Genomic DNA, 13674 nt, shown 5'->3' with positions numbered 1-13674 from the left:
TAGTATCATCTGAACAACCAAAAATCTGTATCCGATTATCCCGAGTTGCTTGTGACTCAGGTCCAGTTCCAGTGTTTTCAGCTGTTTTTGTGGAATTCTTTTTTTATTAACAGTAAATGAAGCAACTGGATGGATGTGAACCGCGTCATTGGTAGTAATGAACACACTCTGATCTTTCGCCTCAATGGATTTCCAGTGACAAGAGTTTTAGAGAATGGTGAATCCCTGCAGAGCTGGTGGTTAAAATAGAGCTAAAAGGAATAGCAGGAGATTCAAGCTCTTATAATTGTCTGGTGGCCAAAAGTACGGCTCTTGATGGGTGACCTGGTGGTCCAGGACATTCCGAATACATTTTTCCCATTACAAATAAGATGCTAGAAAACTACCTTTTTTCATCATTTACACAGTGTATATATCAAATTGTATTGTAATGAAACGTATCAAAGAATTGTAAAAGAAGCAAACACGACAAAGAAAGAAAAAACCCCCAACGTAATCAGGTTAGCCTAAGGTACGAGTTACCGTCGTCTTTTGGACAGAAGTTTACGGTACCGTAACTCGTACCATAGGCAATGGAACGCAAATTAAGTGAAAAATTATTGATTACAGTAAACTAAAATAAAAAGCACATTACCGTCATGTTTTCTCTCGACTTTTCTCGCCTTTTTTCGCGCTTGGCGGCGGGAAAAAGACGTCTGTTTCGCGTTCGACTTCCAAATTTTGTTAGACTTCAAAGACAAAAAGAATTCCAAATTTTTTGGTTGATTTGTTCGATGTCTAAAGCGTTCGAAAACCAAGGTTTGCTTGTATGTCTCATCAGTTCTCTTAAATGCTTCACTTTTTGGACACTAATGTTCTTTGTTTGCTTCACATATTTTGTTGCTGACACTTTGCTGATTCCAACATTCAAATTTAGTGAAGCTGAAAAGTTTCCAAGCTAAATCCTGAGGAAATTAGTGAAAGATTCTGTGTCTTGATTGTCTACAAAACTAATAATGGTGCCAAATTCTAGGGGCAAGTGCTCAATGAAATGTAGCTTTGCCTTTGCAAAGAAGAAATCTCACTTTATAGTAATGAAACTAACTTTTCCGACATATATCTCATGCAACCAAACCTGTCTTTGAGCCTCACCTTTCCGCCTGGTTTTGCCCGCCTCCATAGAGCAGCTGACAGCTTTTGAAGTGAAATCCAGCGACAAATAACGGCTGGCCGACACGTGAGGGACTTCACACATTCTTGTTTATTGCCCTGTGGTACGACTCCGGGCTTTTCACACTAATCAGCATGAAGCACATGATCTGCATTTATCCTTGGAGCACACAATGCGCCTCAGTGTGCTAACTAAAGGCCTGTTTATTTACATCACCGCATTTTTCTCAAAATAAACCTCACGGTTTGTTTCAGCCAGTTGCTGCGGCAGTTTGTGATCGTACCGCCACAATATTTCCAATTTCTGTCAGTCAAATTTACCTCTACACATATACCCCTGCACCTTTTCAAATGGTGTAGAGGTAAAGGACGAAGCAAAAAAGTTGAAAATGCATCTAAGGAACAATCATCCCCTGGAGATGCATTTAGAGAACAAATAGTTTAACCTTTTTTAAATCCAATAAATTATAGCTTCATTGTCTAATCATTTAAGTCCTCACCTGGTTAAGAAAATTAACACCATATCCAGTTTGCTGTTGTTTAGCTCAGCCCTAGACTAAGGTGTTTTTTACTTGTTAGTCTACTGTAAAGTTCCAACATGACCTCAGTGCTGAGTCAGCAACTGACAGTGTGAATGTTGTAACCTTCCTGGAGGATTTGATTGTTTCAGGTTTGTTGAATTAGCGCTACTCACTATGTATTAACTAGTTGTTGAAGGATGAATCAGAAGCGACTGGACTTCCGTCGAGGTCTCCTGACTGACTTGAGGTCTTCTGAGGTGGCTGACAGTTATTAAAATCACAACTGTGTCGTCACTGTCGATAAAGACACGAGTGGTCGGTTTTCCAAATGGGGCGTCATGCGAGTTATTCTAATCTGATGGATATTTTCCTTCTCCTGCCTCTGACTTTTTTTTTAGGAATTTAACTATCTGTACTCCCCACCAACCGGCTAGAGCTCATTTAGTCCGACAGCTCACCTCGACCCCATTTCCATTGTTTTTTCATTGGCGAATCAAGTTCCAGTCAAGGTGGTACCCAATGCCATTGTGGAATCACTGACTACCGATTGGTCGGAGAGAATTGTCACTACCAAGTATCATCGCTGAGAGACGGGACTGAGGTAAAGACAAACCATGGCCACCGTCTTTAACGTAATGTACGCTGTCTTCATTTCTTCTCACACAGACATAGTAGTTTGTCAAGGCGGGGTGGCAAGGTGAAGATGGGCAATCACAGTGAGACAACTTGTAAGGCATTGCCATGGCGACCAGCTACACTATAGTTACTGCAGCTATAGTGTAAACAAAACCATGCGAACGTAAAAGTGGAAACAAGGTCAACGTGAAGGATGTCAGGAGTCTGGAGCTGTTTTGCTGAAAGTGAATAGAAGTCATGATGGTTTAAACCAATCGCCGCATTGGCCTTCAGGTCATCAGAGGACAAGGAACGGGACATGGCATGGGTTGAACCGCACCCGGGGGTGTCCCGACCGTTACGTATCCCAACTTCCTGCAGTTCAATGCAGGCTCCTGATTGGTTGGGACTCTGAATTTAAACGGGTTGACTCACATATTCACACATGAATCACAAGTCATTTCAGTGGGAATGACTTGATTGAGCGCTGCTGACTCCTTGGCTCAGCGGGTTTTTGAATGGGATGAAAATGAGTCATGATGAATAAAAACAATCACCAAAAGGAAATGAGCTCTTCTGATTACGGTATGTTAATTTTTTTGTAAATGTATGGATTTATTTGTGTCTTTGGAGGAGCATGATCTGACTTCCTGTGTGTTTGAATAGTTTTCAGTGTTCACAACCCGGGGGGGGGTGTCTGTGTTTGACATGGGAGCCATGTTTTTTTCTGCTTCTCCCTCTGCGGTGAGGAAAAGCCCATAGGTTTCCAAATAAGGCCTGGGTGAGCGCCGGCAGTATTAATAGAATAAGACGGCTGCTGGGGAATATTTGTATTGACCTGTTGAAAGACTTTATCTGATGCATGCCGTTTCCATGGTAGCGTGGGGGCGGGCTCCTGCGAGGCAGCGGCGCTGCTCCATGTGCAGCTGCTGCTGTCTGGATGGCTCTACTGCAGGTAGAAACCCACCTTCTAAATGTCACATTTCGGTTTCAGGATGATGGAAAGCAGCAGCTTGTTTTCCAAATTTTAAAGCTAGCAGTCAGACCTCCGGCTCTGGGGTGTTTATCCCACATCACATTCCCTCCCAAAATAATGGATTTCTCTCTAGTTTTTAATGTAGAATTTAAAAAGTCAGCAATCTTGACCCCAGAAGGCGTTATTCTCGTTGAATGTGCAGGAAGTCTGAGCTTTTGAAAGTTTCTGTCACTTGGATTTCGAATGTTTACAGTAGTATTACAGTATTAGTTCCTGCTGTAGCTCAACACTCGGGATTCCAAAATATTTTCAGCTTTTATTACAATAAAGACATTGAAGTCCTTCAAAATAAAACCTCAGTTCCTGTGTACACCTGGTAAAACAGTTTTGAACTGAAGAGAAGCTTTCTCCTCTCCGTCTCGCACCTTGTTTCCTCAGTCTTCCTGGCGATGCATCACCTCCGTGCTCGCCGTCCGCTATAGCCACACCTCCCTCTGAGCGCGCTCGACTTATGCAGGGAGACTCGCCGAGGGGTTTTTCCACTTGATAAAGACGTGCTGCGTTTGCTCGGTTTGTTCCGGCGACACGGGGGCCCACGGCGTGATTGTGATTCAGCTCATTAAATGGCTCCGTGGAATGAATGCGCTGCTGGCTCTGGCTTGAAGTTGGCCGTTTGTGTCCCGGGACCCGCTGTATGCTCGAGACTGAATGGAAAGTCTTTTAACGCTGCTGCTTTGGGCACACGGCAGCGTGCGAGCCGTTTGATTGGTGGAAACTTGGATGAGGCCTATGAATCCTCAAGGTGCTGATTGGTTGCGAATTTGAAATCGTGGGCAAACATGCAAACGTGGCCCAACGAAGAGTTTCCCACAGATGTTGAACCCCTTCTGTCTGGAAACTTTTGGTGCTTCTTTGACCCAAAGCGGCGATACGATACGCTGATTCCAGATTTGCTTTGTTTTTTGTGTGTGCAGGAAATCTGACGGCGCGCGAAGACGACATTGTTTGAGTTGTAGAAAGCATCTCTTGTTTTATGGCAGGAAACTTGCCTCTACAGAGTTGTAAAAGCCTGCTGTAAGTTCCAGGTCCAGTCAAACTTTGGATGGAATTTCTACACAGACATGAATTCCTCTGTGAAACCATCCTCACTTTTCTTTTTTCTTGCTAGTTAGGTTTATTTTATCTCCATCTCATCGTCATAATTCCCGCTCCACATAAAGCTGAAGAACTACAGTTTTACTTCAGAAACGAGCAATAAATCTAATTAAGTGCACATTAATGGACTGTTTACATGCGGGCTTGGCTTTTTCCTGTGAATTGGAAGGTCTTTTTTCAAACACACATGTGGCCACGTAGTATAAACACTGTGGAGTTATATCAGACTCCTTCAGACTTCATTCTCAGTCACTTTATATAGTCTCCACTTCTTAAAGTTGAATGAAGGCAAAACGGAAAGTCAAGAGCAGTTGAACAAACTGGAATTTAACTCCCTGATGTTACAAACCTTGGTGTTATTCATCTAATTTCTAACATTGACAAGATAACAAAAAAACTTGAGTCGCTCCATTGAAAAGCTTCAAAGATGCTGTAAAAAGAGATGCCAGGTTCTGATGTCCCTGAAACGACTGAGACTTCAGCTCATTCAACTCTGCAGCTCGACTTTTAACCACAATCCAAGAAAAAAGTCCAGGTTCAGATGTTCTGCTTCCTGTTACTCCTAGAATTAACCTCCCAGTGGGCTAACGCCAATGCTAATCTGTAGGTTGCTGTTTACCCTCAAGAACCCAGAACTCATTGGTTGGCCGGTTTATTGAAACAACTTGCAACTATAATAAGAATCCTAATATGTGACAAGCAAAATGGAAAGACTTGTTCAAATCAATGAAATAGTATTTGAAATGTCAGCAGCTGTAAGGGAGGACGGCGTGATGGTGACGCCAAGTCAGTGATGGATGCAGACACTGAAGGTTAATGTTCAACAGGACATTAAGTCTCTGAGCCGGACGCAAACATATAAAATGGATTGAGCCGTTTTGTGTTTTTTCATTTGGGGGAGAGAGCAGAGAGAAATGTAAACGGGATAAATCTCCCTACCAGGATGGGAGCAGACGTTCCGTTTTGAAATGAACTGTTCCTCTGAAACCCTCCTCCGCAGATCGTGTCCAACGTGCTGATCTTCTCCTGCACCAACATCGTTGGCGTGTGCACCCATTACCCCGCCGAGGGCTCCCAGAGGCAGGCCTTCCAGGAGACCAGGGAATGCATCCAGGCCCGCCTCCATTCCCAGAGGGAGAACCAGCAGCAGGTGAGGGCGAGCAGACGGATAGAGCCCTGGAGGCGGGGGTTCAGGAGTGGACGGAAACCGTCCTTCAGATGGGAGCCAATCAGAATCCCGTATGGGACTTGATAAACTTTATGAGGTTACATTGACAAACTTGAATCTTCTTTTGTTTCAGTTAAATCGTGTTCATCTTTGTATCTCCTGGTCGGAGATATAAAACAGAAGTTATCGCAAAGTGAAGCTACAGGTCACATGACAGAACTTTAAACACATCCGACAAAGTTTACTTGCAGAATAACTTTCAGAATTTTAATTTATTTTTATTATCTAAATTAGAGGGTTGTTAACTTATCCTTATTCGGACATGCTCCGCCTCTCCTGAGACAGTCTCCGCCCCTCCAGCCCGTCTCCCAGGTTGCCATCACTTCCTTGCTGAACTTGTTCTCCCTCGCCTTGCTTTCTTCCAGGAACGTCTCCTGCTCTCGGTGCTTCCCCGCCACGTTGCCATGGAAATGAAAGCTGACATAAATGCAAAGCAGGAGGACATGATGTTTCACAAGATCTACATCCAGAAGCACGATAACGTCAGGTAACACCAGGACCACCGGCCCGCCGCTATAAATAACACGCTTTCTTAGAATCCCTGCAAATCATTTCTGGCTACGTCTTATCTCTCAAAAGAGCGATGAGGAGCAGGACGACACCATCCTGAACCCTGAAAGAGGTCAGAAAACCTGGAGCTGCTGTAAAAACAGCCCTGAAAGTGAGAAATGCTGGTTAGAACCTCTTCAGCGTGTCTTTATAACCTTTAACTGAGTTTATTATGTTTTAAGAACAAGTAAAGTTGTTTTATTTCAGCTACAACCCCCTGAAAGAAATATTCACCTCTTCTAGGGCTAATTTATGCATCATCAATAATAATAATCGTAAAAATTTTAAAGTATAGAAAACAAAACAAAGCTACAAAGTGTTTGCTAAAGTAGAGAGAGTGGGTTTTGCCACATTTAGCTGAAAGAGTAGTTTAGCTCAAGCTTAACTAAACTACAATTTATACTTCAGAATTTTGGTGCAATTTGACACATAACAGAATGGAGAATGATAGATTATACAGTAAACTCTTTAGATGAATTAAATGAGTCATTTATTCGCTGCATCAGCTTGGCAGCACAATGGAAAATAAATGTCAAGAAATGTAGTATAGAATAAACCAAGGTCCAGTCTAAGTGAATCCTGAGTGGTGCTTTACTCACAGATGAAGGGAAAGGAGGGAAAAGTGCAGGCGTTGCCATGGCAATAGGCTGCATTTCCCTTCTGCTTGTGTCGTCACCCGTCTCTATATACGGTATCACTGAACGGGACGCTGACCGCCGTCCTCTCAGCTCCTTCTGAGGTTTAGAGAAGATGGAACTTTTGTGTTTTTCATGCCGTTCCTGCTTTGGGTGGGAATTCCCAGATCTCCGGATGCCACATGTGTCATGTGACAACAGAGGGTCAGAGAGAGGAAGGAGGTCAGAACCTCCGTCGACGTTAAAGATGGTCTTTAGTGTCAGACTTGATCCCTGATCTTCCTCCGGCCATCGATTGACCCCCGGTCGACAGCTTTGACCTCTAGTCGGAGCATTCCGTGTTCACGGCTGGATGCTGCTGACTTCAGAGTTCCTTCACTCTGTGTGTCTCCTGTGATCAGTGATGGAGTGCTGATTCTTCCTTTTTTTTACTTGCTCAAAAAACTAATCTAATGCAGCTGTGATTCGCTTTGGCGCCCCCCTGTGGAGCAATATGACACTGCATTAAGGTGACATGAAGTAACACACTTGCTGTGGATGTGTGACTGGCCGTGTGAGTGTGTGTGTGTTTGTCGTCTATGGCCTGTGGCTGTCACAGTCAGGTGGAAGCCCTAATCTCAATAAATAACAGATGCTATTGAAGCCCCTTATCGAGTACCTTTGGTTCCTCTGGGTTTTTAAGTTTTAGGTCACGTACTGGCAGTCCTTCACACAAAGATCTTTTCACAAATATTACTGTCATTTGAAAAGATGCAGTTTTTGTTCCCTAAGATTAAGATCCTTTTCTGGAAAATCACAGAGCTGAATGGAAGGAGAGTCGATTTCAAAACCTGAGTTTATTTCCAAATGCCTGGATTTTTAAAAAAATTTTTTTTAAATTCTTTTAATATACTGATTCTGATCCCTGCAGGGAAATTAGTGGCACACTCTAGTTGGTTTGAATATCATGCATATGTATGTGTGTACAGGCCCCAAACACAGGGGCCCTGTATGCATGCAGGAGAGGCAGAGTGGCGGGCAGCTCCTTTGTGGTGTACCTATATGAGCGACTTGTAAGGGGGACAGCGCCTTGCTCAAGGGCGCCTCGGCAGTGCTCCAGAGGTGACGCTTCCCACTGTCAGCTCACCTCTGGTTGTTTTGGGGTTTTTTTGGGGCGGGAGCGGGAATCGAACTGTCGACCTCAGAACATTGGACGACCCGCTCTAACGTGCGATCTACCACTGCCGCCCCAATATTAATGATTATCTGTTTAATCAGGAAAAAAAGACATAAAAAAACTTCACCATCAGCTTCTCAGCTGGAGTGCACAACATTTTGTGTGATGGGTAATCAATGCCCTAGGCTGGGATCCGTCTTCCGGATGTCATGCGGGATTGTGGCCCAGCGTTCAGTCGGAGGTGCCAGGAGGAGCCGCTGGAGGAAGTTCTCAATGGTTGTTAACTAGATTTGTGTCGAGGCTCATCATTGGCCGATCAGGAACCGCGATGTCAACCTCCTCTAAGAAAGCGGGCTCACGCAGAGCCGTGTTTGGGAGTCTATGATGTCATTTCTACCCGATCTTTGTGCCTTTTTATAGTGGTGGGATAATTTAACCAGGGTGTTGTCATTTGGCATTTGATGGATAAAGTCATTGTGGCTATATTTCTGGAAAAAAATTTTTGTTCCATACTCGCACACAAAAGAAGTCAAGTGTGACTGAACCTCATTCGATGGGAATGCATCACCAAACCTGGGCTATAAATAGACGCACAACCAATTTAAAAATGGAAGAAAGGTTTTCCCAAAGTGGGCCAAAAAAGAAATATCCCTTGAGTGTGTATTTATATTCATCTGGAGCAGAGAAAGTCATAAAGGAGAAGTGAAGCGTTGTTTAGCTTTGACAGTACATTACTCACTGGGGGGAGTAGGTGGCGCGTTAGCAGCGTTAGCTTGGCTTTGATTCTGTCTTGGGTCATAATGTGTCATTTAACCAGGAATGACTTGGCCTGTCGGGGAGTGGGCATTGGATTTTGGTAATTGGGGCTCTGCTGAGAGGCCAAGAAACAACAGGAAGAGAAGTGACAGCTCCCACGGTTCCAACTAAAGGGTAAGAGGGGCAACGGAGGGGCTGGAGGTTCAGGTCTGGGGTTTAGTGGTGCTCTTTTAGGGTGTTTTTTGAGCATTCGGAAAAAGGCCGACCAGAGTTGCGGTCAAAGCAACGCTTAAAGGTGCTGCTTTCAGGCAGAGCCTTGCTTTTGTTCAACCTGAACTCATCCATGATTGGAGGTTGGATAATTTTGCTTCCAGCTGTGCAACAAGAGTCCGATTATGCTGCACCCCTCCTCGCAGCGTGACGTCCCTTTGTGTTCCTCCTCGGGAATAAAACTCTGTCCCTTGGCATCGGCGGTGAGGTAAAAACGGTGCTGACTCAGCAGCTTTGGGGCAGATGTTTGATGCCCGGTCGCCCCATCAGTGCCTGGGAAATATTCCCAAACCTTGTGACCGCTGCGGCGGCTGTTATGTAGGCCAGCAGCGCCCTGAAGAGAAAGACTGGGAAAGACAATTGCATAAACCGGAGGATCTGACCTTGAAGAGAACAAACACTGCACAGGAAACACACATGGCTTTCAAGTGTGTGTGTGTGTGTTGCACTTCATTATGCACATCAGGTTTATGTAACACTTTCCCGCTGAGCAGACATGCATGCAGCAGAGACGGAACGCCCCATTCGACTGATGTTCACTGTTTTCACGCACCAGTAAAGATGAGGCCAGGTTTGGAAGACAAGAGGAAGCACGATGAAGACGTAACGTCAGCGAAGGAGTGAAAAGAGATGAAGACGTAGTGCCAGGGAGAAGGTGGACGGCAGGAAATGAAGACTGCTTGTGTTGGCATGAGGATGACAGGAGTGACTGAAAGAGGGGTGGAAAAAGTCTGAGACGATGAAGAGGAGCGGCAGGTTAACAAGACGCCGGCGAAGGAGCGGCGTGTCACACCTGAGGGGACGGATAAACGGCCACCAACTGGTGGCAGTGGTAGAGAGATCACCACAGCCTCGGTTAGTTGGGTCAACAGGAAACGCCAGTCTGTGTGGGTATAAAGAAAAACAACATTAATCAAATTAAAGGTAATTTAACCCTTGGATTGTGGGTTTATGTATTTAATCAGATCAGAATAACAATGTGCCCGAGGTGGATCTCTGTGGGACTCCGGGGTCTCTGGGTTTGATGTACCTAGATGCAGCCTGCAGGAAGGCACGGGGTTCTTGATTTGATTATCTTCACTGGGATAAACATGAAGTTGTTTGCTGAGATGAAACAACAGTGGGTTCATGAAATGAGGAGGACCTACGGGTGTTAATCAGGAAGAGAAGCGGTTTAATATTCGTAAAATCAATTCAGCGTACCAGATAGGTCAAATTTTCTTAAAATGAACAATGACTTGAGTCTGTTACACAATACAAGTTGGAAAATGAAGATTAGCTATTTAGCTAGCTATTTAGCTAGCCACTTGTTAGTTAGCTGTTCTTCCGCCAAACTCTTGTGATTGTAATTCCAGTCGCCCATTATCTTCCACCGATTGAGAAATCTGCAAATTTCCCAGTTTGGGATCAAAGTAGATCTATCTAGCTAGCTATACTGTTAAAACGGCCTAGTCATGGTGGGCGGGATCATTCTGCATCGAGCCCCGCCCCTTTTCTGTAGGCTGTAGCTAGGAATTATGATTGGTTTCTGGTGAAAACTTGGTTTTCGGAATTTTTTTCTTTTTCTAAAAGCTCACGGTTTGATCAGCTGACTCAACATTGGAGGAAATAAATGGTTTACCCTCACATCTGTAAGGAAAAATGGAATTTATAACCAAAAAAATGTACCTATCCCGGTTTTAATAGTAGTATTTACCATTTGTCTGACTGTTATTCATTCTTATGGATGTTTGCATTTGAATCGATTCGGTAGAACGATGGTGTTGTTGACACACTGGTAGCAAGTGAACCGCTTGGGTACCAATCAGGTCATGTTCCAGAATCTGGTGTTCCCCATGCGAATTATCAAGTTCCAAAACTCTAAATCAGATTTCCTCACTTGGAATGAAAACCAAAACTCTTTTTATTCAGGTTTTTTCACAATTTTCAAACATGAGACCCGTATTTAAGGATGTTTTTGCTTTTTCCTGGAAGTTGAGCTGGTGTGGCTTGTAAAATATTATGATAAATCAATACGGATTATCAATAATGTGTTGTTTTTTTCCCCTGAGGTATAAATTGTGCTTTTTTTTTCTTTTTTTTTACAGCCAACATATCTAAATCTGTTTCTCATGACTGTTTCCTTCAGTACCTCTAGAACATTTCATTCTTGTCCATTCTGTTTTTTTTTCTCGGATCTACGACCATCGACGGTTGAACCGGTCCGGACGGATCTGTCTGTTCTCAGATATATCGGTCCAGCGTCGGGTTTCACTTCACCTCCCCTGCGACAGCTCGCAGAAGCAAATCAATTATTCTCAGAATTGTGGAGACTCTTCATCCTTAGACCGACCAAATCTGACCAATCTGAGGTTGGAACATGTTGGTGCTCTTGACACGAGCAGCCGGGAGAACAAGTGTCCACCTTGTAAAAATCCTGCTGTGACGTTCGGACAAAAGTCGTACCCTCTGTGCCCACAACATGAAGTCGGAACACGTCCTACCCACGCTTTGTCTCCTGGGCAGAGACGCTGCGTTATTGACTGTAGCTGAGACCTATCCTGTAACCTCGTCTGCTTATTTATAGCTCTATCTCATCTGTCCTGGGGGGGTTGGAGAGGGGTCAGGACGACACTTCAATCTGTTTGGGATGCTTTGACAAAATCTGACATCAGAAAAGCTGACAATGACTCACCTGCCAAGCTACACATATCCAGACGTTAGCTTAGCCTGCTAGCTGCCCTGCACCAAGAGTAACACGACACAAAGAATGTAGACCAGACGATAAGAGAAACCAATGCCCTCACCAGGATAGACTTTATATTTCATAACATGAGATGACTCTTACTAAAAGGCGACTCTTACCAATGGTCTAACCACTAAGTGTTGGGGTTAACCTGTTAACCTGAATGTGATTGGATGAATCGGGTCAGCCGGTTTAAGACAATGTTCCTCTTAGGAATCACGTTGGTTTATAGCTAATCTGCCTGCAAACACTAAATACTACGGTAGGAATATATATATATAGCTGTAATTTAAAGACGTCCCCTATTTGGTACCATGACAACCACCTTTGGACCTGAAATACACAAGACATGTGCACCTACTCTTGACACGTGTTCTGGGTTGATGGTTTCTCCCACACTCTTTGTCCGGCCTGAACCTTGCCGTCCTTATTAAAAACAGACTGAACTGGAACGACCCTGATCATTTTTAAGTGTGTCCCGTTGTACCGAGTCAAGTCAAGTCCGTCACATGTTTCACCCCGGTAGGAAAGGGGCTTGGAGAATAAATATCCTGTTTGATGAAAGCAAGAAATGCTGAGCGCGAGACGCGACTTTTTGTGCTGATGTTTCACAGAACGTCTCGATTCATTCAGAACAAACGTGGTCTGTCTCCAACGGTGATGCCTGCCGGCCCGGTCTGTTCATCCTCGTTTCACGACCGGTGGGATGGATTCTCCTTGGAAGGGACGTGAACTTTTAAATGTGTTCGGAGTGTGTCTGCTTTGACTATTTGCCAGTTTGACGGAACAAGACCTCCTTGTTACCTGAATTTCAGACGGACCAATCTCCTTTTAAATAAAGCTTGTGTGAACCATGAGCACAAACAGCTGTTTTGATGTCAAACATGTGTCTTTTATGCTCTTATATTGTGCTCTTAGTTATTCTGTTATACCCCCCAACAGGAAGTAAACTGAGTCATTAAACGTCTTTAAAATGATTTGGGAGGCATGCCCTTCTTTATATCCTCAACTTTCTCAGAGCGACACTTGGAAGACTTCGTCTGACTGATGGAACTTTGTGAATCTGGAGGATCAATAACAGTGATCGGTGTTTGTTTGTCGTTTGTGTCTCTGCAGCATTTTATTTGCAGACATCGAGGGTTTCACCAGTTTGGCGTCCCAGTGCACGGCGCAGGAGCTGGTGATGACGCTCAACGAACTCTTCGCCCGCTTTGACAAGCTGGCGGCGGTAAGAATGAAGCATCATTACCTGTTGGGGGAACTCGGTTGGGTTTCAATTGGGATGCTGAACACGCAGAGAGTCTTTGCAGCTGGACATGTGTTCACAGCATCTCCAACATCTGACACACGTGTTCATCAATGGATGCACGGTGTTCATCCATGTGACGTTGATCAGTATTGATATTTTCTCGTGGTCATTTGTGCAGCTGACGCTGGACGCGCGGCGTCTGTTTACCGAAGGTGAAACGACGCCCTCATCATTATTTATGAGCCCAATGGGAATAACGGCGCTCATTACGAAGCGCAAACGTCGCCGCTGACACTTTTATGTCGGCGCCAGATGCTCCTTGTTTTTGGTGTGAAGACATGTGCTCACACACAACCACACACACACACACACACACACACACACACACAACCGCTCACACACATTTGTCTGTGCTCTCTGCACAGTGGGTCCGTTTGTGTTTTCTCGCCGCCGTTTGGCAGGAGATGCTCAGGTGGCTGTCATGAGACACACACACACACACACACACACACACACACACACACACTTGACATGTAAAGATTCAAGCAGGTTTCCGTTGTAGTAGAGGCTGTGAAATAAATAAATCACCAGATTATGGGATTAGAATTAAAATCCAAATAAAATTTAGATAATTTTAGTGGTCAGATAATTGAAACTTTGATCATTTGGGGTGAACCAAAGTTCAAATCG

At 44.3% G+C, this 13674-nt stretch overlaps 1 protein-coding gene across 2 annotated transcripts in view; it reads left to right on the top strand.

Moving 5' to 3' along the window:
• The window catches only part of adcy5 (adenylate cyclase 5), a 48644-nt gene that overhangs the window by 22763 nt on the left and 12207 nt on the right, over positions 1-13674 (top strand). For both annotated transcript variants that reach the window (XM_068328477.1, XM_068328476.1), the window contains 3 exons: positions 5417-5566; positions 6010-6131; positions 12852-12963. In XM_068328477.1, coding sequence (XP_068184578.1) covers positions 5417-5566; positions 6010-6131; positions 12852-12963 — 384 coding nt within the window. The remainder of the gene's footprint in view (positions 1-5416; positions 5567-6009; positions 6132-12851; positions 12964-13674) is intronic.

Source organism: Antennarius striatus, chromosome 12 (assembly GCF_040054535.1).
Source record: "Antennarius striatus isolate MH-2024 chromosome 12, ASM4005453v1, whole genome shotgun sequence".
Lineage (NCBI taxonomy): Eukaryota > Metazoa > Chordata > Actinopteri > Lophiiformes > Antennariidae > Antennarius > Antennarius striatus.
This window is presented reverse-complemented; position numbering and strand designations above follow the sequence as displayed.